Source organism: Melopsittacus undulatus, chromosome 10 (genome assembly GCF_012275295.1).
Source record: "Melopsittacus undulatus isolate bMelUnd1 chromosome 10, bMelUnd1.mat.Z, whole genome shotgun sequence".
In the NCBI taxonomy this organism is placed as follows: Eukaryota; Metazoa; Chordata; class Aves; order Psittaciformes; family Psittaculidae; genus Melopsittacus; species Melopsittacus undulatus.
Genome location: NC_047536.1, coordinates 12,732,470 through 12,759,633, shown reverse-complemented (window position 1 = coordinate 12,759,633; position 27,164 = coordinate 12,732,470). Strand labels below are relative to the sequence as shown.

General features: G+C 43.8%; 1 protein-coding gene across 2 annotated transcripts in view; it reads right to left on the bottom strand.

The window, feature by feature from the left end:
• Window positions 1-3,094: 3,094 nt before the first annotated feature.
• NR3C1 (nuclear receptor subfamily 3 group C member 1) overlaps window positions 3,095-27,164 on the bottom strand; it is a 62,088-nt gene continuing 38,018 nt past the window's right edge. The window contains exons 4-9 of one of the 2 annotated variants that reach the window (XM_005147291.3): window positions 26,026-26,142; window positions 21,667-21,945; window positions 18,223-18,367; window positions 10,465-10,595; window positions 8,219-8,376; window positions 3,095-7,318 (exon numbers count right to left, since the gene is read on the bottom strand). In XM_005147291.3, coding sequence (XP_005147348.3) covers window positions 7,166-7,318; window positions 8,219-8,376; window positions 10,465-10,595; window positions 18,223-18,367; window positions 21,667-21,945; window positions 26,026-26,142 — 983 coding nt within the window. In that variant the 3' untranslated portion in view covers window positions 3,095-7,165. The remainder of the gene's footprint in view (window positions 7,319-8,218; window positions 8,377-10,464; window positions 10,596-18,222; window positions 18,368-21,666; window positions 21,946-26,025; window positions 26,143-27,164) is intronic. The other variant, XM_034066728.1, reaches the window with a different exon arrangement.

Sequence of the window (27,164 nt, the reverse complement as noted above, 5' to 3'; positions counted from 1 at the left end):
CCCTGTTTCCTCAAGTTCATCACTGTATCAGTGGTTTACCCTGGTCCATCTCCCTGGCACAGTCCATGTTCCATGTCCTCACTCCATGGTGGCAGTGACAGGCTGTCATTGTTGCTCCTGGGGAGCAGGGCAGCCAGGCAGGGCTGTGCCCACTGCAGAGTAAGCCTCTTCCCTCTCTTGCAGCCCCTTTAGGCACTGGAGCTGCTCTCAGGTCTCCCCTTAAGGAGCCTTCCCCTCTCCAGGCTGCCCCAGCCCAGCTCTCTCAGCCTGGCTCCAGAGCAGAGCTGCTCCAGCCCTCACAGCATCCCCATGGCCTCCTCTGGACTGGCTCCAACAGCTCCATGTCCCTCTCAATCTCTGTATCTGCTGCATGTCCCCCCTCTCAGTGTCCCCAGCAGTGATCAGGACTCTGTGATGCTGCCCACGTTGTGCCCTCCCTGCAGAGGGGCTGCTCGCTGCTGTGGTGCAGGCAATGTGCTGCTGGTTTGGCTGCGCCATTCACGCTGCTGGATCCGGCCCTGGGGCCTCGGCCAGCAATGGGTTTTGTTCCTGGGTTCTGTTCCCCTCCTCCAACCCCTGTCAGCAGTGCAGGAGCTGGAGCTCACACATATGTGCAGCTGGGGAACAGGCACAGGCCTGCAGCTGTGCTCACGGGAGACAGACACAAATTATATCTATATCTATACCTATATCTATATCTATATATCTATATATCTATATCATCTATAGTTATATTATCTATATCCATGTCTATATTTATATCTCTATATCTCTATCTATATTATCTATATCGTCTACCTCTGTATCTGCATATAGACAGCTGGGCATGAAAGCCTTCTGACTACAAAGCACCAACTCTGTCCTTGCCCTCCTTGTCCTCCCCCAGACACCTCTGTGGCAAAGGGGCTTGTCACAGTTGTAGTTTGTCCCAACTACAGAAGAAGTGGGATGCTGTGAGCACATGGGAAGTGCTCAGTGTTGGATGCAACCTGGCCTGCTTCAGTGAAATGAATGGAATAAAGAGGAGATGGAGACACCCCACCCCCCACCCCCCCTCCTCCAGTGTTTAAACATGGCTTTAAATTGACAGGGAACACACTGAGGTAAGATCTGAGGCATCCCAAGTGCTGCTCAGCTTTCCCTGGGGATGCTACTGAGGGGGTTGTGTTGTCCCTGCACACATGAACCCTTCCCAGTGCATCCCACTGGATGCGGCGCCTGGCCCAGGAGCAGAGCTGAGCTGAGCCTGCTCCCCCTCATTCTTCTTTAAACAAAGAAACATCCCAGTGGGGCCCAAACCAGAAAATCCTCCCGGCAAGGGTTAGGACACAGAATCCCACAGCCATGGATGCTGCGCGGCCAGAGTGAGCTGGAGCTGTGCTTCCTGTCCTGCTCCTTCCCGGCTCCCAGCTGGGCCCATGGCACTTAACTGGGCACAATGGGTCAAGTTTCCACCATGTATCACATCAAGCGGACAGTACAACCCCTGTCCTAGTGCATTAGCAACGCAATTAGTGGCTGTATTAGATGCAGCATCAGCAGTTTTGCCGTGGTCTTTTCATGTGGTTTGATCTTGAGTCCACAGGGCCTGTAATTAGAAGGATTTCACTTACTTGTTATGTTCTAAATGTAAAGGTCTCTGTTGTGACCTCAGAGAATATCCTTAATTATGCTCTAGTGCTGTGCCAGGCCTGTGATGTATTGAATATTTACTGCTGCCACCCCTCTGGTTTGCTTCAGAGCAAGTTTCCATCCATGGGTTTGGCCATTGGAGACCAAGGAACTTTTAATCCCCTTTAGAGGGTTTCTTCAGTTGCCATTGATGCAGCCATGCTTTACATTGAATAGATACACCTTTTCATGTGTTATCTAGACCAGTTTCAGGTCTCCCCATAAATGAAATTAGCATCACTGATAAAGAACCAAACTGTCTGACCCCATGGAAACACCATGGAGTGGCTTGTAACCCATGGATCTGCTGCATCTCCCCAAAGCATCATTCAGATTTGTTACTCAGATAAGATGGAGTTATTGTAACTCCTGTTCATGTATTGCCTCTGGCCCCAGTCTGCAGCCTGGAAATTCCCAAAGTGAACTTTATGTAAGCCCTTGGTTTCATTGCAAACAATTCAAAGAAATCCCTCCCTGCTGGAAGCTGGCATTTTGAGTTGCTGCTAAATGAGATTTTATTATGGCACGACTCTCACGCTGCTGTACAATGGGGTAAAGGCAAGAGCCATGTGAAGGAAGAAAACAGTTTTATTTACTGATGTGTTGAAGATAAGTTGCTTTTCAAGAACTCCAGGGGTGACGTGGCAGGGAAGGAACGTGACAGCAGCGGGTTTTGGTTGGGGGCCTGAAGACGTTCTGAACACCAAGTGCAGCATCCCCAGCCCCACAGAGGTGTTTCCAGCACTGCTGATTTGGGAATGATTTTTCAAGCCATCCCTTGGGGCCTTCTTTGCAGGCTGGAGGTGGTCTTTGTCCTAACCCTTGGTGGTAGGAAAGCCCCAAGACTTGGGGGTGTAAACATGGAAAAAGAAGTGGCACAAGTGAAACCCCAAACTGTGTAGATCTATGAGCTGGGAGATCAAGGCTCTTGAAACTGGTTAGTGTTTTAGTGTTCAAGGCCAGGTTGGACACGGGGGCTTGAAGCAAGCTGTTCTAGAGGAAGGTGTCCCTGTGCGTGGCAGGGGTTGAAGATGGAGGAGCTTTAAGGTCCCTTCAACCCAAACCAGGCTGGGGTCCTGCATTTTGGACAAGTGTGAAATCATCAAGAACCATTTTAGTACCACATTTTAAATCAATTCTGGTTTTTCCCTAACTCCACTTGGAGCTGTTTCTCTCAGAAACTGGGGCATCAATTCCTCCTCCCCTTGCCCCCAAAATGGATGTTCAGAATTCCATGGCAAACACAGCAAGGTTTAAGAGACGCAAGTTAAACTGTTCATCTGAACTGAATTATCAGACTCTCTCCCCCTCCAGAACTCCACTACATAGGCCATCAGTGATTTCTGTGGATGAGGTCAGTGATGAGAACCCATGAACAAGGTGACCACTCCCCTCCAGGTACACAGCAAACACTCCACAAAAGCATTTTGGAGCCATTTAATGAAAAAAGCAGAATTTTATTATATGGTTTCTGTCCATTATTCGGCATTGCTGTAAATGGCTCACATTTACTGCAACTTCTGTACAGATGTGTGGCTTTGTATTACCAGAACAGCAAATTCAAATGAAAAAATAAATGTTCAACAATTCCACACAAGCTTTTACAGTCCAACAGTTCACTGAGTAGGTGAAAACTACAGACTTGTTACTACAGAATTATTCAGCATGAATAAAAAACTACAACTTTCATTTTTAAACAGGAGTCACTGGTTTAATTTCCTTTATGCTGTTTTAAAATTACTGTGATAAAAATAATGATTCTTTTTTAATAATGCCATACACCGGTACGATATAGGATTTGTCCCCAGTATATATCTCTCGTTTAATATACAAAATAGAATAATGACACATCGCTGACTCTATGCTGTTATGCACGTTAGTTGGGAGGTGGGGTATTTCCATACACACAGCCTTTCATCAGCATCCTGGAGCCTCCCGCTGCCTCGGAGGCCCCAGTCCTTTCCTGAAAATTTGGTTCCTATGTGGCATCAATGGCTCAACAACACCCGGTTGCAGACTGGACTAAGGATAGAGCATAACTACTCTAAGGACACCCTCCAAAACCCTCATGCTAAGGTGTGACCCTCCAGTCCTCACTCGCTGAAGTTCGACTACGGGAAACAGGATTGAGCTGATGTTCATCCAGGCACTTTCCTCCTCCTGTTTTCTACCCCTGTCTGTGAAATGGCGAGGTCATTTCCCAGCTCCATCCCCAGCCCCTGGCCCCGCTCCCGCTGCTCCCGCTAAGGCCATTCCTGGAGCTCCCGCTTCTCCCGCTAAGGCCATTCCTGGCGCTGCTCGTGCACGAGCTCTGCGCCCGGGCTGCCGGCGGCCGCCCCTCGGTCGATGCACTTTGTGATAAGGCACTGAAGAGACGAAGTCAGAATTCTCCCTGCTTTATCCAGAGTGCAGATACTACCCACTGCTACAAGGACTACGGATACACAGGACACGGACTTCTCACTGCTTACTAAAGCACTACAGACTTCTAATGGTGAAGTTCAAAACCTAACAGCACGTACAGGACGATTGCTTTCTTCTAACATCACAGTTTCCTTTTTATTTTTTTCCTTAAATCCCTAAACTACAAAGGAATATAAAGGGATACAGACTAGGAGGGGGTAGAGCCTTCTCTTCTCCTACATTACCGGTTCTCTCAAGATGGGGATCATTTGTTCACGTTCACTCCAGTTACTTTTCTGCTGGCAAAAAGAGAAGGTTTGTATTTGTGTATATGGATGCGCTGATGCTTGCACACCCATTGCACACCCGCTCGCACCACCACTCTTCCACGCAAGCTCAAATCAAGCTTCCTGGGGATGCAATTTTAAAACCATTCTCCAAAGTAACCCCAGTTTTCCTTTAGCTGAAGAGCCCCCAGAAGCAGCATGGAACTCCTATCTGCATGTCAAACAGTTGTGTGAATAGTTGCATGAAATGGGGGTAGGAGTCGTAACTGCAATACTGACCTTGCCTTTCCCTGTTAGAAAATGTATATATATCCTTTACAGATCAAAGAGAAGAGAGTGGTTACTTTTCTTTTTTATTAAAGATGGTATTTTACCCCGAAGTACTGAATATAGGAGCTCTTCTTAATAGGTATAGCATTCAAAAAGAGCTTTAAGAAAGGGTGAAAATTTAGTTTCCGATTTTGCTCGGAAACTACCTTCTGCTAACAACAGAAACGTGCTAGTGTATGGTGAACAACCTATGCTCCGTATTTACATATTGCTGGTACCTGTATGTGTATTATTGCCCAATTTGTCGAGCTGTTTCTGCTGTGGTAGGTGAGGCTGTATGTGAAACTACCCCCGTCTGCTTAGAGGTGTAGGTGTGGGTGCTCACACGCATCTTCCCCGTTACATTGCCTGCAGCGGAGGTCGGATTTAGCAACGCCTGGCGAATGGTAACCAACCATACAGATAGGAGTATTCCATCCAAGCTCCAGCTGGGATTTGTACACAGTGATTAGATAAAACATTAAAAACTCAACCCTAAACACACCCACTGAACACAGGTTTTCCTTTAGAGACAAAGAGTACTTCTTTGGATACTAAAACCCGACGCCTTCAGCACTACCTCCAGACAAACCCCAGCGGGGACGGGTTACCATTCAGCATATTTGTGACCCCTACAAAAAATATAATTACATGTATCATGATAAAGCAATCTGTCATCTAAAAATCATCCTTATTATACACTATACAAGCTATTTTACAATCATTTAATAAATTGCTTTTAAAGCTGCAGTAGCCCTTCCCTTCTTTTCTCGGATCAGCGAATATACCGATTATACATATTTGAAACTATAACTAAATATAAAAATATATTAGGTTTTGTATTTTATCAGATGATCTTTCTCAATTCTATTACACAAATACTCTGGCCACTTTGCGTAAAAATCGGATTTTAGAGTGGCTTAGGAAAGATTTCAATTTTGAGATACAGAAAATTGTTAAGGTGCACGTAGAAAAGGCTACTACAGCTTCTAAACGGTTTAAAATGTCGGTATCAATGGCAACAAGGAGAAATTCACAAGACCCAGGGGAGTTTTATGGCACGCTAGTCATTGGGGTTAAGGGATGCAGCCTTACAAACACAGACGGTTTGACGTACGACTCTAAGACCACGAGATCAGTAGCGGAGCTTTCCTGCTCTCCAGGGAAGAGGATGGGCCCAGCAGCAGCCATAGAGATGTGGGAATGGGGCTTGAAGCTCTGCTGCTCTGGCTGCTCTTCCCTCCTCCTGCCCCACGGAGAGAGCTCTAGAACCGACACAAGAGAACAGAACAAAACCAAACCACTGGGCATAATTACACGTCTGCCTCTACGTAAGTGGTGTTTCTCCGGATATACTTGTGTGATGACAGATCTCAGTGTATAGAAAACGTGAGTTTCTCCACACAGAAGTAAACTTTTCTTTAAGCTATGCATATTTTCCTGAAAATTTCCTGATGGGCAGTCAGGACTGAGCTTCTTGGCATCAATGCAGCCCGTGACTCTCAGTTATGGCTGTTGCATCATATGCAAAAATCAGGCTTTTTTTTTTCTTCAATATATAAAATAACCTGCTCATTTACATCCAGTTTAGGACTGGGCTAATCTTCTATGAATCTGCATATCCAACACTTTTGCACCTAAGCCAAAAGTTGTTGTTTCTTTCACATCTATTGAATTAGATTTGAGAGTTCTCCCACCCACCCTGGCCCTTAAAAAAATGCCAGATCTTGATGGTCGCTTGGACAGTTGAAAGCTCTTAGGTTAGAAAAGGCCAAACCCATTTTCGTTGTGTGAATATAGTCGAGGATTAATGTCTAGAGGTCATTTAGGAAAGCTACGAGCTGCCCCACCTTATAAAACCAGCTGTACAATAGGCATCTTGAAGTATTACAAAAAAATCAGGTAAGAAAAAATGAACAAGCCGAGTTCACGGTATAGAAAGTTAAAGGAAATGGCTAAAACCAGACAGCAATAGCTATAAAAGGCACAACTTCCCTTTTCCGATATACACTTGTAAACGTTCCTCAGGTTACACATGCAGGAACCAAACGCTACCTTAAAAAAGAAAATCCAAAACACTTGACTAAAAAAAAAAAACCAAAACCAAAATAAAACAAAATAAAAACAAAAAAAAAGCCTAGAAAATTGTCTCAGCCAACTGCAGCAACTCCTCCACCAGCACAATGTCCGGAGCATCCAGCCTGGCCCCGCTGGCTCCAATGCATCCAGGGATGTTGCACGAGGGGAGAGAGAGAATTTCTGATCAACACCATTCCTTTTCCTTGCCCTTCTCCCCACTCCTTTACCAAGGCGAGCGCTCCGCCGCTCCTCCAGCCTAACTCTTGGCCCTCTGTAAACCACATGTAGTGCATAATTACAAAAGAAACACCGCTGCAAGGACAAAACCAACAAGGTCTGTAGGGTTTTTTTTCTTTACAAAAAAAAAAAGCTATCATTTGACGTTTTCTTAAGGCAACCCTTTTGTGTTAAGGCAGTCACTTCTGATGAAACAAGAGCTTCTTGATATTTCCATTTGAATATTTTGGTATCTGATTGCTGATGATTTCTGCCAACATTTCTGGGAACTCAATACTCATGGATTTATCCAAAAATGTTTGGAAGCAAAAGCTCAGAAGATTTTCAACCACCTACAAGTGATAAAGCAAAGAATTACTTTCACACAAATATGTACAGGAGAACTATTAACCCACATCCTTCCACCCTCCCCTCCTCTGCCTCCGCAATGAGGCACAGGCCAGCGCCCGCCTGGGTGCTAATTACCCTCAGTTTAATTAGCAAGTCCTGTAATTGGTCTTCTAATAGAAAACAACAGCTCGTGCAAGGTCTTTACAAATCCTGAAGAGGTTTTGTCTCATTCCCATTCCAGCATATAAAGTACCCATGGACAAGCTCAAGATCTTTCCAGGTGCTTGGTACAGCAACAAGAAAGACAAAACAATGTTGAGGTCTCAAAGTTTCCTTTGCCTTACCCAGCTTCAGCACTGCTTTGTACCATCTGCACACTTTAAGAGTACGTAATGCAAGAGGAGGCAGCCTGAATTCTGGAATTCTTTGCAAAATTAGACCATTACTCCTACTAAAAATAGTGCTGATGCATGTTTTTAATGCAGTTTCAAGCAATTCCATAGATTCTTGCATTGCTGGTCTCTGAGATAATTTTGGTTTTAAGCTCCCCATCTCTGCTGCTACTGCAACATCAGTGACAATTCCTCAGTTCCTCCATTTTAAAGCCACATAATTTTTAAAAAACTAAAGTTTTTAAAATTTAAAGACTGAAAAAATTATAAGACTGAAAATTGTATCAATGACAAAACAAACTGCTGACAAGTCCACTGCAAAAGCAGACTGAAAGCACCACGTTCACCTCCTTCAAAGAGCCTTTAGTTGGAGTAGGGGGGCACGACTGTCTCCTCCATCCCACCCCTCTGATACTTATCCCTTCAAATGCAGAAAGGATAAAGGAGATTACTGTCATATACCCAAACTCAACCATCTGGAATGTCTAAAGCATTCGTTTCACAACTTACATCATGCATAGAGTCCAGCAGTTTAGTCAGTTGATAAAATCGCTGCCAGTTCTGGCTCGAGTTCCCTTCTCTCTTCACTATGGCCTTTCCCAGCTCCTTAATGTATGTCATACGGATTTCTTCAAATAAAGACTGACTCTTCAGGCCTTCCTTAGGAACTGTAACATTGATACAAACCTTTAAGACATTACACATCTACAAACTGTGCCATTCTTTAACTTCTCTTACACCAGTTACACAAAAATGGCTTAAAGGAAGGACAGATGAGACATAAGGAAAGAGTATGGGAACTGAGACAGATAAGCAGTTGAACCAACAGCATCACACTGCTGAAAGTGAAAATAAAAACCCCAAAGGTAACCCAACAAGAAAGAGAAGGAAGGGAACTGGACCATGGAAGCAATGGCAGTGAGCCCTGGAAGTGCCTCGGTGAAGACCCACCAGGGTCTGTGTGTGAGCTCCTGTGTTCTCAGTGTCTGGGGAAACGTGACATTAGACAGATTCCATCAAAACTCTGCGTGCTGAGGGAGGAGCAGGGGCAGGATCATGGGCAGGATCATGGGATGGCTTGGCTCAGAATGGATCTTGAAAGATCATCTAGTTCCAAGCCTCCTGACGTGGATCAAGTAACGCGTCCAGGCAAGGCAGTAACAGAGAGACTGGACAACAACCTGGCTGCCCAAGCCAAGGAGGACTCGGGCTGAGCTTCTTGGAATAGGGATGGAACACCGTGACAGCACTGGGCAGACGAGGAGCTGTGGGTTAGGAACCCAAAGTGTGGAGACTGAGGCACGTATTCAGACTGAAATCCATGTTAAGCCCCTGTGCCTATGTTCTCCTACTGGGATGGTCCTTCTAAAGGCCAAGGACTAGTAAACAGATGAGGACTAATCAAGTATATGAACTCCCATGGCCCTTAAGATGCTTGATTTGAAGCGTTTGGTTACCTTGGTGAAGTGAATGAAAAAAGAAGATAGAGAGCTGAGACAAAGCTGACTGAAAGCAAGAGAAACGAAAGAGGCCTCCAAACCACACTCCCTTCCATACAAAATCCAACCCTTGCTGCACTGTCAGCATCTATGAGATGTGGAAGTATTTTGCCTGCCTCGTCCGCACAGGGCATGACAACACATCAACTGTTGCTCCAATGACTTAAATGAAAAGGTCTGTGTGCTACGTCTATGTGTGAGCTATGTGTCTGGACCTGTGTGGGATTCCTGTTTTACTCCTCCTTCCTCTTCTCTTGGAAAACACAGAAACACAATAAATAGAAATTAAAATTGTGAAGTCATGGATTAAAAAGCTGCACAAATTTCAGCTCCTCAGTTTTCAGAGGTTCCACAACATTCCCCTCACACAATGTATGTACTCAGAGAGAAATGTGGAAACGTATTGTCTTCCACTGCAAACATAACAAAGAGGCCTTCTGCTGGTTAACACCAGGGCTGCCACTCCTCACTCATGAATGGGCTTAACTGTACGAGTGCTGCCTCTTCACCATTTCTGCCATGGAAATTTCTTGAAGGAAATTTCCAATTCCTGTAAGGAAAGTTGGCCTACACCACATCCAAAACACTTGAGGAATTTTTGGGAGAGATTTCAGAAACTGCTTTAAATTTGCAGTTTTGGGGAAGTTTCAAGTTTCTACAAAGCCCACGGCAGTGTGGAGCCAAGAGTTCCTTCTGAAAGGAGCCCTTGTCCCAGTTCTGGGCTTGGCAGGCGAGGATGCACCGGCCCTGCCAGGACAACAAGGGGACGGCACAGGGAGGAACTGGTCATGGCAGCAGAGAGCTGGCCCCATGCTGGGCTGCAGGAGCCTCCTGCTTGCACCGGGGAAAAGCTCAATGCTACCACAGAGTCATAGAATCATGAGATGGTTTGTGGTGGAAGGGAGCTTAAAGCTCCTCCAGCTCCAACCCCTGCCAGGGGCAGGGACACCTTCCACTGGAGCAGCTTGCTCCAAGCCCCTGTGTCCAACCTGGCTTCATCTGTTCTCATCTGTTTGTAAGAATTAATGCTATTATTCAGTGTAAATATAAAAGATAATATATATAATATCTCAGCACGAATGTCTGGTATCTATTAAGAGCAGAGCTTCCTTCACTTATCCTACATAATCAGGTACCAAGATGCACATTTTGACTTTTATTTGGTATCAGATGCTTAACACCACTTCAAACTGCAGATGCAGGGTACTGGCAGGTCAAACTTACATAGTTCCCATAGCTATTTAACTATTCACCTACTTGTAGAGAGGAGAAGCAAGGTTTTCATGCAGAGATACTCTTCATATGAGACTTGAAGCCGTGACAGCTCTCGGGCAACCATGAGCATATGTTTGCACTGTTCATACATACACGGTAGATTCATTCTCTGCCTGAGAAATAAAAGCATAAAAATTAGTTGTATGTCTAGATATCTGAAAGTCCTAAGTTCAAGTTCTTCTGTGCTTCATTCAAGAGCAGCAGAGATTGTAGAGGCAAATGGTAAGGCAGTACGTGATCTATCCCACAGCAAAATCATGGTGCTTTTTAATCCAGTGAACATTTAGGGAGATTGCCTTGGTCACCACATACAAACACTGGCCTAGAACTGCAGCGTGAGGGGAGCATGACGTCTGAAATCCCAGCGCCACAAAGGAAGCCTGTCTTTACCAAGGACTGCTCGGTAAGCTGTTATCAACAGCCAACACAACAGTTCAGTGCAAACTTCATTTAAAAATCCAGTTTGGTCACTACGTGACAAAGTGCTCCAGGTCTGGCAGTCCCAAAGTATTTAATCTGTGTAAAGAAGTGTGATGGTGGATCAGACTGAAGATGAGATTACTCGGTCTTTTAGTACTGTGGAGAAGTCCACCTAGATTTAACACATATTTGCTTACTGGTGATAGCATCAACTTGCCACAACTTCTCAATTTTTTAAGTGACTTTCTACTTCTCACATCCCTTTACATTCTTAAAGCCACGTCTCTTATTGCAATTGCATGTCGCTACCTTTGTACCGCAGTATGGTTCCTATCCATCAATGGAAAGAGGAATCAACAATCAAAGGAAAATCTCTGTTAATGAGGTATCACTGTTTCTAAGACATTACTTATGCGGCATTATAACCTAAACAATGATACCGACAAAACTGAATCCCACTGTAAGTTAAGAGTAAGATTTGGGAATGAAACAGTACCAGTTCCTCCCACACTGCCACCTTTTTCAGTTCTCCCTTCCTTAATCCTGCAAGAACATCACAAAATGTGCCCTCACAAGCATCCCAAGAAACCCTCTGTGAAAACAAGAGCCTTACCTAAGAATAACAGGTATTCATATGGGTTTTTAAAGTCAGAGAGAACTACAAGCTATCAAAACTGTACTAAACCCCAACAAAGTACAAGCCTAAATCCCATCATTCCCAAATGCATGCAGTTGGACAATTCCTTCTGAATGTTAAAGGGCTATGTGTGGTACAGCCTCATACCCAGACAGCACCAAGAGCTACACAGGTGACATACACCAACACACATACCACATACATCAGTGTACAAACACTGGCATCATGTTGGACTTTAACAGTCAAGGAGTAACAGCAAGAACTCAAAGTGCACATGAGGTTAAGCTGCATGACATAGGAGTAAGTGTAAGAGATTCAGTTATGGGATGTTTCTCAGGGCACTTGACACAAAGCCACTATTTGGCCATTTGGCAAGTTTTCTCCTAACCCCTCTGGGCTGTATCAAAGGGCATCTGACATATTTCAAATTGAGTAATTTAAACACATTCTGTGACAGGGCTCAGCAGTTTTCCTCATGTAAAACTATTACCATTTCTGGGCAGAAGGTTAAAATAAACATTATGAAATGGGTCAGCCTGTCATTTCTTTCTCTGTGTTGCAAATGCAATCACATCCGCGAGCCTGAGAATCTATCTGCAGACACAGATTTTTGGCAATACCAAGGCTCTGCACATGGCAGCCCTCCAAACCCCAGAGCACAGCACAGCCCCCTCCCTTCCGCTGGTGCGAGGGCACATGGAGCTCTGCACCATGCCCCGGCGGGCAGCGCACCCAGGCTGTGTCAGGGCAAGAGGGAAGCTGATTCACTGCATAGTCCTTAATGTTGGCGAACGCTCTGGGAAGAGGTCCCAGACATTCCCCTTGCAGATCTCCCAGACAGAGTGCATCCATGATCTCGGCTGCCACCAGGCTGAGCCGGGGGAGCCTGTCTGAGGACCTGCACCAAAGCATGGACCTAAGACCCAGCCAAGAGCAGGGGTCTGTGGCTCTGTGCTTCCTTCTGGCTGCACTGGCACTCTCCCTGCAGAGGGCATTTAGCAAGGTTAGCAATTAAATTTACCCACACATAAACCACATACTTCAACCAGGTACTACACATAGCTGATTAAAAGCAGTATTACAATCAGAGATGACATCAGACATGATTTCTTCCCAGCAGAACCCATCTACAGAACCATACTGACTTGGGGGAGTTGCCATATAAAGCTCTGGTGATAACCAGGGCTAGCAATCCAGGGAAGCTGCCTGCACTCCACAACAGCTCAGGAAGCAGAGCTGGAGCTGTGGCTGGTGAGTGCTGGGTGACACTGCCCCATCGCAGCAGTTCAAAGCTTTTGCCTTTATCCCCACTCACGTAAATGGAGATTTTAAACAGCTAACGGCAATTTATCACTTCTGAAGTGATGCTGCTTTAGTGACTGTAAACCCAGTCAGATTTGAATCACCTTCTTGTTCTGGAAGTATCTAATACTCCTCTGCTTTTGTAGCTACGAGTGAGCAGAGCATTAGCTGTAAGTCTGAGCTCCATGAAAGCCCATGTAACACACACAGGATGTACACATACATGCTGTGTGGGATGCCATGTTGATGGCAAAAGCATGTGATGATTTTCAACACTGCTCTGAGTCACTCAGCTCAGCAAAGTCTATAAAAGAATAAAAAAGCCAGTAAACAAGATGCTGGTGTTCTGAAAAACAGATGATACAGACTTCACAGAACCAGTTCCAAAAGAATGTTCAGAAAAAATTCTGGGAATAAGGGAACTCATGAAACATGGGTTATAAAACTGGAATCACTTGATAGTTTCTTTCTATTCAAATAACACCAATCCAGAAAATCTGTATGGCACAGAATGACAAAGGAAACCAAGGATTTGACCTCAAATCTAAGACAATAAGAGCTCAGATGGCGAGCATGCACAGAGTCAAAATCCTAAGACACAGGACTGCCAAGAGCTTCTTTCTAAAGCTGGGCAGCAATTAAATGGCATTTGCTACTTGATGAGCACAACTGTACATTAGTTACTCTTGCTCTCTGTAATTTCATGTGCCTGTGACATGACCAGAGGCCTTAAGCTGATGTAGTAACAGTGCCGGCTCCAACAACAGCATGTTTTGAATCACCAACTGCAGAAACAGTTGGACAATACTCCAAAATCACAGGTTTATGCAACCTCCAGACACTAAATGATGGTCTGAAGCCCAAGATTTATTACGCTGCCAGACTTTTCAACAACTTGAATAGAGTTTTGTGTGTGCATGTGTATAAAAACACATATATTATGTATAAAACTGCCAGCTAGTACATACTGCCATCAAAGAATCATTTGTCCTGTTTTGAAACGTAAAACGATGAGCTCCCTGAACAGCCACACACTAACCTGCTGAAGTGCATTATTTCTACCCAGAAATGAAGCACAGAAATGTAAATCTAAAATATTTTCCAAAGCCTTAAAATAACTTAAAATGCATTTTTGCCCCTCCCTTGCCCTTATAACCCGAGCTACCCAGCCCTATAAGACATATTTAACCTAGGATAGCCAATGTGACAAACATTATTCAGCTATATTGGGTGATCCCCACCCCTCCAAATAACTGACTGTAGTACAGACATATAAATGAGATATCCAGTAAGTATTCAACATTTAGGAGAAGACTGGTCAAATGACCAGGCTGCCAGCTTGACGCTTGAGAAGAACACCACAGACTGTACCAATGGTACTTGGAAAAGCCAGTCATGGAGGGATCTCCAGTGGTACCAATGCCAAGTGGCCTTCACCATCACAGCAAAGCTACCTGAGCACCCAGCAAAACAACCCACTGACTTCTGGGAAGCTTTCTGCCCATTCATGGTAAGATGTTTATAAATCCCAAGGATCTGTGAGCTGAAAATGTAGCATGACCAACCTCTTAACGGGTTAGACTGGTTCTTATGTACAGCCCACTTACACGCAGTTGCCTAAAAAGTGTTGACATGAGCTCATGGATCTTGCTACTCCATCTGAACAAGCAGTAACTACACAGGAATAACAAAGGAGAGGTTTGGTGCAAGGATAAATGCACGGAAGATTTGTTACTCATATGCTTGAGCAGACACATGCATCTAAAGAAAGTCTTATTATCCCCATAAAGAACTCAAATATCTTGTGGTTATGTTCATTTGAATAATGTGCTTGTAAGATGCTTGTCTGTTCTATTTCTCCATTTACATTGTACCCAGCAACACCTACACTTTTCTTATGACCCTTCTGAGGGTGAATTTTCTCTTTGCACAGAGAAGCTGTGGCTGCCCCATCCCTGGCAGTGTTCAAGGCCAGGTTGGACACAGTGGCTTGGAGCAAGCTGCTCTAGTGGAAAGTGTCCCTGCCCGTGGCAGGGGGTTGGAACTGGATGGGTTTTAAGCTCCCTTCCAACCCAAACCATTCCATGATTCTATGATTTGTTTGTAAGTAAAATCAAAGGGATTTTGGGGGTGAAAAGTAGGTTAAATATATTTTTAAGATCATACTGAGATTCAAATATGTGCAATTCCATATACGCAGCGAGATGTTTATCACAGCATAATGTGATACATACAGTTTTGTTTGATGTGTAAACTCAAGTTACGCAACAGAATTGAAAACCCATCCATGTGAATATTTGCCACTGTTTTGTAAGGCTGAAATGATACAAGTCTGCCTGAGGGGCTCATGGGAGGCTTGGAAGTTCCTGCCAACTCCTCAACTTGTTTTTACTTCCATTTAAGAAAAACAAGTACATCATCAATCTAAAGGCTCTGGGGCTTGGAGATGAAGACCTCCTGGAGTTACTGCATTCGAATGCAGTATGGGTAAAGACATACAATTGTGTTCTAGTCTTTCACGGAAATAAGGCTTTGAAAGTGCAATTATTGATAAGGAGCCAAATTCTTAGCTACAAATGAAAAATGTTCATCTAAAAAAGAGACCTGTAGAAAAGTCATTTGCAGATCTCAAAAACTGCAAGTTTGAGCAACTGGCATCTCTTCATCTGCATGCACAAACCTGAAACTACTGAACAGGAAGCCAAAATCTGATGCAGACAGCTTCAGTTAACTGTAAAATTGACCTTGATCCTAGATTTCAGACAATCAAAATGAAGGTTTCAATTCTGTTGCACAAACAACTCTACAGAGCGCAGAAACAATTTAATTTCTTTTTCCAAATGGAGCATTAAGATGGAGAGAAACAAACCAAAAGACACCACAACCAACCAAACAGAAGTAAGTTATACACGTCCCACCCTGGCAGTGCTCAAGGCCAGGTTGGACAGAGGGGCTTGGAGCAAGCTGCTCCAGTGGAAGGTGTTCCTGCCCGTGGCAGGGGGTTGGAACTGGATGGGCTTTAAGGTCCCTCCCAACCCAAACCAGCCTGGGATGATGATTCAGTGAACTTACAACTCTACCTTGGACACGTTTCTAGCATACCTAAAACATTCAGTGAGAGTTTTAAGGGTGGTGGTGGGTGGGTGAGTGTGAGAAGGAGTTGTTTGGGTGAAAGATCACCAAGATGCACATCACAAAGTAGCACTGAATAAGGTTTCTCGGGGATATCACAGGCTGCGGAACTATCGTTTGAATGATGCATTAAGCAGAGAGATCAGACACCTCTGATCATTAAAACCCAAGTGCATTTTTTCCTTGATGCCATCATGTCCCTCTTGTCACACCCAGCCCTTCAGTATCACAACACTTCCCCAGCAGCACTGCCCCTCTGGCTTTCCCTGAGCTTCAGAAGCTTCTTGTAACTCATGTGGTGTTATCAATTATTCAGTATTTGTCATGTTTAGCTCAGAGGTGGTTGTATTTCATTGATGAATGGTACATAACAAGTTAAGACCAGAGGGTTTTATGGGGAACCTGTAGCACGATGGAGAAGCAACGGCAATTCTCCCAGTCTACATATTTTATTGAAAACAAATGTTACTTTGATAAACAATTTATGGACTGAAACTGTGACTAGAAGGCACTTTGAGTATTAATATTTAGCCCAATAGGACTGCAGTGAATGCAGTTCCGACCCACTGCTGAAACAGCAGGAGACCTCTGACTTAAAGCACATCAGATGTCACTGCGCTTGTCAGTGACCACATCAATGATGGCAACTCCACCACACAGAGACTGTTTTACTCCAGAGACATAACTAAGAACTTCAACAAACACCAGCACACAGATGGGTCCTCACCTGGCATCTGCTCACCACCTCTCTAAGAAAAATCTTATTGTGAAGACATACTGACAGTTTATAAATGCTCTGACAAATGCTTACATTGAAATAAACCAGGAATAAATACATAAACACGAAAAAGGAGTAGTCTGAAATGTAATGGTTTTCTAAACAGAGAAGAGATTCAGGAGCTCTGATTCTGATGTGCAAAAGGAAAGCAAATATTAAGACTGCTGTCTCAGAGCATGCCAAAGGGATGAGCGTTGCCCCCATTTTAAAGACAGAAAAGAGAGACATGAATAAATCACTGTCAGTGAAACTGTGATGCTAAGAAAGGGCTTTGCCTGTATGTGCAACTGTATTGAGTCGATTTAGCCCCCACAAATGGCAAATCCACAGTGGCAGTATCACCTCAGCTGGAATCTGCAGGTGGGTCAACTGGTTTTGCATGGCTCTGACCAGCAACCTCAAGAGATTCACACCCACAGAGTATTTCCAGCGACTAATTCCAAGCACAGACAGAACCCCTTAGAAACAGGGCAGGGCTTAGAAACACGGACTCACCGGAGGGGCAAGGCTGAGAGATCCCTCAGGTTTGTTACACTGTGGGAAGAAGCAGCTTTTTAAAATCAGAGTTGAAGGACACAAACACTAAAATAGCTTTAAAGCGAATGGCAGGAGAATGTGATAGTGCACTGGGACTGATCCCGAATCCATCCGCATGGGAGAGGGCATAGACGGAGTGTTTGCTCTCCAGACGGGAGGCAGAAAGGCATCACCTAATGCAATCTGCGATTACACCTTCAAAATATTATATGGAAAGTAATATAAGGATGCATATTCCTGTGCAAAATGTTTATCCCTAGTGTGTCTCCAATAAAGCCTGCTGCCCGTCACCTCGGCAATCCCAAATTCCCTCTTTCACTCCTCTACACCACAGAATTACTGCACAGCATGGATTTGAGAAACACAAGGAAAATGATGTGCAGTGCAAGAAAAAAGATGTCCAAAGATTCTAGAAAATTCAACTTTTCCTGAAACGTGGTAACAAAGTTCAACAAGAAAACATAAATCAGACGAGTTTTTCCATTTGTAACCTTGTCTTTTTAGCCAGATTTTAATCAGGTTCAGATAGAAAAGTTTAACTGATCAAGAGTGCTGTGAACCTGGCAGGACCATCACTCTCATACAATAAACAGACTGAACACCCTGCAATCTGCAAGACTTTGCTCTCCATCCCAGAAAGCTTCAACTATGTGGTCTCTAATAAAACGAATTACTGTAATGCCTGGTGCAGGAACAGTCACAATATGGACTATTTTAGTACAAACACCTCCCACAAAAACTTCTTGTTACAGATACACTTAATATCTAAACCACCTTCCTTGCATTTGACTTATTTAAAAATGCTAAGCAACCTGCCAAAACCAAAACCAGCTTGCAAGTGACAGACTGATCTGTGATCTCGACATGAATTTGCTACCCAGTGATTCACCTCTTGAGTGCAAACCCCAGCATCACTGCATCAAGTCTCACTTACTCGTTAATAATCAGGTCTGGGGCAAAGCACAGGAGATTCCCATTTGATTGTTTGTATGATCTCCATCCTAAGGCAAAAGCCATTAGGAACATCCAGGAGTACTGCAGAAGGGTCATTTGGTCATCCAGATGTAAGTTTCGGAAACCTGGAAAACAGAAATTGAGGTGTGAGAGTAAAGAAGAAATAAACTCCCGTAACTTGGAAAAGGACCGTAGTTACCATGAGTACAGCTCCTGACTTATCAATGCAGGCTACCACTTTAAGAAGCGTATTTCTCTATCTGCAGTAACATTTCCTGCCATATTACAACCATCTGAGTCAGTCACGTATTTTAGGTAAGATTTCGATGGAAGACAAAAAGAAATTAAGAACAGTAAGAGGTGCTTATGGCAAAGTTCGTGCTGGATGAAAAAAATGCATTTTAAAAGGGGTGCAAGATTTAAGTGCTGTTTTCCAGCTACTAAGGTTCCATTCAGACACTCAGACCACCATCAAGGAGTCCTCTGCCTCTTCAAAACTTTGCAGATTTAGGACTTAAGCACTTAAGGACTCCAGTTCTGTCTTCTGGACAGCGAGAATACACACGAGATCTGGAAGGTTTGAACAGAAAGCTCCTGGATCACTCAACCTTGAGCTGGTTTCCATGTGTAACTGCCAACCATATAAAACAGAAAGGCAAGAGAAAGCAACAGGAAGAGTAATTCTTGAACTCTGCACTATACTGTATATTCACCATCTACCAAAGCAAAGCACACGTGAGCCCTGGCCTCTTATAACCATGATGTAAGTTATGTTCTGGATGGAAAGAGCACCATATTGGGTGCTCTGATATGTACTACAGGTAGTAAAAGGGGATGTAATATATTAGAAAATAATCAGAATATATGTCTGTGCTTATCTGGAACTGATGAGCAGTTAGCTGGATTACAAAAGCCAACAACTGTATTTCATATACACTGTAATTCATTGGGCCATCTTCCAAAAATCACAGTATTTTTGACTTTTTGTAAGTGTAGCCCACTAGGCATTAATGGGTTTAATACCAATTTTTGTTCTTATCTAACAGCTTTACACTGAACTTACAAAATATGTACTGCATTAGTTACCATCAGTAACTGCTTCTGATCTTACAATGCAGCACGAGCAGAGCCAATTAATCAGTGAGGAAATGTGTAAAATCTGAAAACTGGTCCCTTAAATAGTCTTAAAATGCAGACAGCTTTTAATGTGCAGCACTAGCTCCTATTAGATCCTGCCTACATTTAGCAAGACACGATTGTGCCATACTGAATCATCACTGAAGTCTGAATTCAGTTGATTTTATTTAATTTTATTAAGCATCTGACATCTAAAGAGCTCACAGCAGTGCTGCTGCCTGGAGATGTGCAAAGGGATGGCATGCAGTGGTTTCCTATATAACAAAACTTGGTATGTCTAACCAAGAAAAGCTTCTGCCTTTGGAGACAGCACCAAGTACGATTTACTACTTCTAAAACAGAGGCAAAGTGTTTCAAAGTTATTTCATGATTTTGAAATCCCAGCTAAAGGGTTTGGCAGGCAATGCTGGCTCACTGTTAGCATGCTTGAAGGCGTACAACAGCAGCAGTATATACAAATTAAACACTCAGGAAGAACCACCTTAACAAACAAAAAAAGCAGATAAAAAGGGGATAAGAATAGCTCCTATTAGTGTGATTATTAAAGAGAAGGTTGGCATTTACATTCAGAGCATATGTTCCAACCTGAAGGGTTTCTCTAATTAGGGAAACTGTTCAAAGAGATGATGAACACAGAACTGTTGTATAAAAACAGCATCTAAATCTGTATTTGTGAGTACCAGATGGTCTCCTGAAGACTTGTCCCAGAAGAAAGTGCGTGCATGTGAACTTCTTCTAATGCAGGCTAACTCATCTTAATCTCCCACTGCAGAGAAGCCCTGAAGGGATAAAAATCCCTCTATTCCCAGCTCTGCTGGACATGTATATTTGAATTTACCAGCCTTTCTTCCCTACTGTTAATTTATTTCCCTGCCTCAAAGGAGACACCATTATGACTCACAAATTCCATTATTGGCCATTTTTTTTGGCAACCCTGCTAAGTGATGTTATTCTTGGGCACCATCCGCATTACGGAGGTGGTTTTGCTGGGGTTTTGAAAGCAGGTAGTTAGCGGAACCGAGTAGAAGTGGAAGGGAAGAAAACACTTGTCTTTGTCAGGAATAAAGAGACCCTCAGCTTCACCTTCAGCCCTGGTACCATGGGATGCCATGTCCGAGGCTGGGATTTAACATCACTTCTTCTGCAAGGCACTTGCTAACTGTGTCTTAAGGTGGGAGCCAAAACAGCCACAAACCTTTCCCGTTTCCCTGGTGACAGTCAGCTTAATTGTGTGGCTACAGTGCTTGAGAGACAATGAATGTCCTGACTTCCACCCTCGAACTGGACATTCAAATGCCTATTCGCAGCCAACAAAAACCTACAGATATGGTGAAGGGTAGTAATAAAAGAACCATCCGTGAGTGCAGACCCAGCCCAGGCAGTGCAGCAACTGCTGTCTGTGTCCAGAGAATCTCATTGCTAAAAATGTTCAAGAAACAGTTCTCTCTGCAGTGGAGCCACAGTTCTTTGTATCACTTTAAAAACCAAACCTCCATTAAAATACAAATTTTAGCACTCAGCGGCCAAAGGGTTCCAGTAAAATGATCTGATTTATAATTGTAATAGATTTTTTAGCTGTTTTTTTATGCTTTCCTGCTCCAGAAGCACGAGACACACAAATAAGCCCAGATTATCACCAAAACTTCACCTGTGAAGGCTTTGATGGATGCCAAATGCAAAGGCAAATTTTAAGCAAAATAAAACCACTGCACTTCGTGACCACAGAATCAACCAGGTTGGAATAAACCTTTAAGACATCAAGTCCAACTGCTGCCCAGCATTGCCAAGGCCATCACTAACCCATGGCACTGAGGGCCACATCTACACATCTTTTAAATACCCCCATGGACAGTGACTGCAGCCCTGCCATGGGCAGCCTGTTCCAGTGCCTGAGCATCCTCTTGAGAAGGAATTGCTCCTCAGCTCCATCTAAACCTCCCCATGGTGCAGCTTGAGGCCGTATCCTCTTGTCCCATTCCTTGTTCCCTGGGAGCAGAGCCCAGCCCCTCCTGGCTCCATCCTCCTGTCAGGCAGTTGTAAGGAGCCATCAGTTCCCCCCTGAGCCTTCTCTTCTCCAGACTGAACCCCCCCAGGTCCCTCAGCCGTTCCCCATCACATTTGTGCTCCAGGCCCTGCACCAGCTCCATTGCCCTTCTCTGGCCCTGCTCCAGCACCTCAATGTCTTTAGTGTAGTGAGGGCCCAGAGCTGGACCCAGGATCCAAGGTACAGGATTTGAGGTGCAGCCTCTCCAGTGCCAAGTACAGGGGAAATGTATTTGTGCATTACCTGGTATTGCCTTTGCCCACTTCACTGCAGCCACGACCTGCCGCCCTCCCAGCATGTTGAGAGTGGAGAGGATGCGCCAGCTGGAGTCGGGCAGCGTGCTGTCATAGCCCGAGTACAGCACCTCCGGCTCAATCACCTCCAGCAGTGACACCAGGGTTGGGGTCAGCTGCGGCAGCGATGCTGGGACGATGCTCTTGTTTCCAGGTGTTTCTGAAGCATCCCGTGATCCTGTGGCACCCGTCTGCTGGATTCCTTTTATCTTCTTCTTGGTTTTTCGAGCTAGGGAGGTTTTGGTAAGGTACAGGTTAGCTTATGGGAAGTGACCACATGGCAATAAAAACAGCACAGAGCAAATGCTGCTGTTGCTATTCTGCAACTGCAGATCAGGCAATTGACTATTCTAAACCACCTCTTCATAAAGCTACAAATCATTTCACATTAACTCTAATTAAAGTTCCTGTGAAAACATTTTGTCTTGTCACATAAACGTGATGTTTCAGTGAAAGTCACATTCATGTCCACATTTCAAACAGTTAAATAACATCTGCAGGCATCCTCAAGGCTCATCCTAAAAGAAGAGCCCTGATTCTACCACTTCTATAGCGAATTTGCAGAGTACCAGTGAAACTCCACGTGACAGCACAACACCCATCTGGAAGTACTTGCAGGACTGCACACCTTGTAAGTTCCTTAAAGTATAGAAATCATGCAGAAGAAAGGAAAAAATCATGTCATTAATGTAAGAAGTTACTCAATCTCTCAAGCCAGGGAAAACAGTGTTTTTCAGTGCTGGGCAGGAGCAGATTCTTCTCTTGCCAATTCTCTTGCATGTAAATTATTGCTGCGTAATTAAACTATAAAACTCACTTGCCAAATAAATAAACCATCACACAGAGATGTTAACTGTAAACTACACAAAGTTGGAGCAACAATTTTATTAGTGTATTGTCAATAACGGGATCTCCTACTTGGCTGTGAGCAATCCCGGGTGTATCCACTACCCTGAGCGTGCTGCGAACACAGAGCAGGATGAATCCCAGTTCTCTTCCTATGTCTCAACTGATTGGTTTCTGTTCTGGAACTTCTGAGATCAGACAGTAGCACTGACACAGAAGCATCATCATGTCCTGTGTTTTCACATTCAAAGTGTCTACGGACCTGTTCAAAATCTCCAACCATCAGAAATGCCCCAACTCTGTAGCTTAACAATGTACAAAATCCCCATCCTGAGACTATTTCTCCCACTATCTAAGAACAGGGACTTCAAAACTAACTGCTAGAGACATAAAATTCCCCATGGGCCTTGTATAAATTGCATTTTCCCAAAGGCCACATTTGCCAGAGCTGCCATGGGGGAACAGCAATGGTTATTCCTTGGAGCAAAATGCTTCTCATTGGTCCCATCACAGTTTTTAATGGCTGCTCCAAAACCCTTTCAACATTTGGGCATTTTCTGCCCCATTATCCTTGTTCTCAAAAGCAAATGAACAGCTTTGACTTAAATTTTCAGGCACATGCCTTCAGCTTAATGCAGACACCTGGCATGGAGTATTTCCAGCCCAGGAAGTCTGCTAAAATGATCATCAAAAGAAATCTATCTGATAAGACAAGGTATTATGCAAGAATTTTTATTAGGCTAATAGACCTGACAGGTATTTAATTGTAACTCACAAAAAAAGAAGGCTGAGATAATGTGCTGCTTTACAGCTTATTTTCAGATACAACACCACCAAACATTTAAAACCAGCTCCTTAGGGCAAATCACAGCAGATTAATCCCTACAGAGAAACTCGGCATGGGAATAAAAGCATCCAAGATTTTCTGTGAAACATCCCCACTGCAGTGCTGGGGATCAGGCACAGAGACCCTGTACCCCACTTCTAAAATGGGGCTTAGAGTGGCAAACCCACAGCAGGCACAGAGCAGGGAAATGAGTCTGGGTAGAAAGGAGAGAACAAACCCAAAGTAAAGATGGCAGCGCAAACCCATAAACTGCCAACAGTTTAACCAGAAACTGCAGCCTGAAAGACCAAAGAAAATTACGAGACGACTTTTTACAGGCATAAAACCTAACAATAAATCTTGTCTTCAAACACATCACAAGGAGGACGGGTGCCAAGGAATACCCAGGGTCAATTAACGAGGGAAGTGGAAATGGGAATTCAAAGAAACAGAAGCTGCAGCACAGAATACCATTATTCTCTGTGTAAATCTCTAGTACCTGCAGCTTGACAGTTTTATGTTCTTCCAGTTCCCTACACCCAGACCCCCATGCAACAGCAACAAGCACGTTCCAGGAAAGGATGATAAATAGGGCCAGACTGAAGAGAAAACAGACTATAAGAGAAAGTGGTCAAGTAACGTGTTTCTAGTGCAGAAGGAACCACTTTTGTCTCAGCACAAAAGCAGGCCAGAATTAAAACACTGCATGGCAGATTTTGTGTATGTATTTAGCTCTTTAAATAAGTTAGCCTTCTACCCCATACCTAACAGTGAAAGTCGCTGTAGGTACTCGAAACTGAGAGCTATTCCCAGTGTGCCTGGACAGATTCCTGGAAGAAATCTTCCAGCAAGCAGGGGCAAGTGCAAAGGCCGTGCTGGGACAGTCTGATCTCTCACCATTCCTTAACCAGTTTGCTGATAACCATTATTCAGGCACTGAGAATACATCTGATGACTTGCCAAAAAGAGATTACTGTCTAAAACGTATGCACATTTAAATTGGCTTTTAAAGAACAGTAACTCCTGAACAGTGACCCTGACACAGACAAGACGAAAGGAACTTCTCTTTAGTCTCTTCCGCACTTTATGCTGCCTTCCAGTTTTTTTTTTCCTAAGAGTTCTTCTGGAAGTACAACCAATTCACCATCTGTTCAGCTCTGTCCACTAAACCCTTGTTTGCATGCTCGTTTTTCACTGTTTCACACTGCCTTGGCTTCTTCCGTTTCTGCGTTGCTGAGTTTCTAGATCCTTTTCCCTCTCAGTCTGCCTTTTCCAAAAACTTATGTAACGACATCCACCCTCCAAAAAGTCAGTGTTCTCTGGGATCCTCAGTGCCAAAATTCAGGCACACAGACTATAGCTGGAAGGGCTCCAGACTCCATGTGGAAAAGTGGCAGCTATCAGACGTCATTCAATTCCCATTTTCTCTGGTAGAGAAAGGAACTCAAAGATCTCATCCCAGAGCCCGAGAGAGCTCTGTAGGGGTCTGCTTTAAAATGAGTTCCAATAAAATGATGCAGGAACAGAAGGGCTTACTATTGGAGTAATATACATTAAAAAGTGCTTTGTTTAGATAGATAAATGAATCAATAACAATGACAGGTGAAGATATATTAATATTCTCTATATATTTTCTATCATATACATGCTAGAGATACATCTATGAATCTATAGACATGAATATATGGAATTTGAAAACAACCATGGTGGGAAAAATAAACAACCCTTAAACCAAAATGTCTTCTTTCCCACCTCAAAATGAAAATCGTTATGTATCATCCATCTCTTTAACATAATTCACCACTTATACTTTACTAAAGGATATTATCACTGCCCAAATGAAGCTCTGTTCATATTTCTATCCCACAAATACAATTCTGACATTTTTATTTTATCTGACAATTTTGATTATACCAGTACCACCAGGATAACTCTGCTGCTAAGAACTGTATTAATCTCTACAGCTCAAGGAAAAAACATCAAGCATAAAACAGAGCTGACACTAATAAAAATGTTTTATGCCATTTTACAACTGCTCCTAAATCTCTAGTTGATGGTCTTCAGTTTCTCATAAGCCACATTCAGGCCTTGGCAGAGAACAAATATATATAAAATTATTTATTTAGCCTATCTTTTCTAGAGAGAATCAAGAAGGATCCCCAGCATGAACAAACCCTCTTCTCTTCAGTCTGAAGACCTAAGCCCCACTCCAAGTTTAGGTCTGTGCCTCTGGGCTTTCCCTCTCCACTATGGTTTCAGTGCCAGGTCACTCTCCTGAGTCAGGACAAGCCAGCATCACACTTTCCTACAGGTGATCTCCTGGAGTTCTGCTGTCTCACAGCCAGTGAACAGGCAACAAGATAGACGTGCTGACAGGAATGAAAAATAACCCTGCTCTGCGGGTATGACTCACTTCTGCTGAGCAGCCCGAGAGTTAGCAGCTGAGTGCGAGAGGAGAGGAGAGGAGAAACGGCAGCGCAGAAACCTCCTGCTTTTCACTGAGCTCCTCACACACACCGCAAACCTGGTACTTACTTGAAACCTGTTCAAGTGCTGCTCAGGTAACTGCTCCACAAGCAGCATCATCTTTTGCTGTCTAAGACTCGAATGTAAGAGCAGGATTTGAACATAAGGTACCTTCGAGGTTCATTCCCGCCTGGAGACACTTCCGGTAGCGGCACGCTGGGCAGTTTTTCCTCCGGATTTTGTCGATGATGCAGTCGTTCCTGCCGGCACACAGGTAGTTGTGCTGCCCTGTTCACAAGCACACAGAAAGAACCGTCAGCTCGGAGCAGCACAGGAGGCCATTCCTTCTCCAGTCATGTCAAGCAGCTGGGGACTGCAGTATGCCTTTAGTTGCCAAAGTAGGATCGGTACCCATATGATTTCATGCATCTATACACCAAATACGTTTCTCATATTGAGACACCAAAGCCAGTAATTTTAGGTAGAAATCCTGTTTTCTGCTTGTTAACATCAGGCAAATTCTATTCTTAAATCAGTTTTTCTCTTACTTTCATATCCTTACATGCTATTTTCTATAGCTTCCACTTTCCCTAAATGGTTCCACAAGGATGTAAAGAGCGTTCATAAACACATTTTGGAAGTACAGATGTAACCACTTTTACAGATACACAGAGCAAGCTTTCAGCATGTTCAAAGTCATTAGACGTCCTCTTTGTTTAACTTAAAGAGTCTGACCTGGGCAAACCAAGCTCTCTGACATTTTCATGTGTTCACGGGCTCAGAGCAAAACTGACCTCAGAAACATGACAAACCTGTGTTTCTTAGCTGATGGGAGCAGACCAAAAGAGCAGGAGTGCCTATTCTTCATTTTTTAAGTCATATGAATAAATGTCTCAACAGAACTTATGTAGAGGAAGGTACTACTAAAAGATACATCCTTCTCCCACATACAGATTGAGAAACATGCTGCTTTAGAAAGTGGAAAGCTGCAGCCTAGGCTGCTCACTGTACTGCAAAGTCCTGATAGTACAATACTGTGAGGAACAGACATGTTTTCCCAATACTGAGTTATTAACAATGGAGTTAGTGTCTTCTCACAGAAGAGCCTGGTTAAGGAATCTGTTTCAAGTCAGCTGTGAAACTGATGGGTATGCAGAGCTTATTACTTTGGCTTTAGTCAACCTTCTCCAGGGAAGTGTTTCAAGTTGACATTCCAAGGAAGCACTCAATGTCTTTATGAATGACCCTCCCTCCCTTTTCCTGTGAAGAGGAACCCTTCCTGATCCTTGTGTAATCTCTGTGTTTAAGAC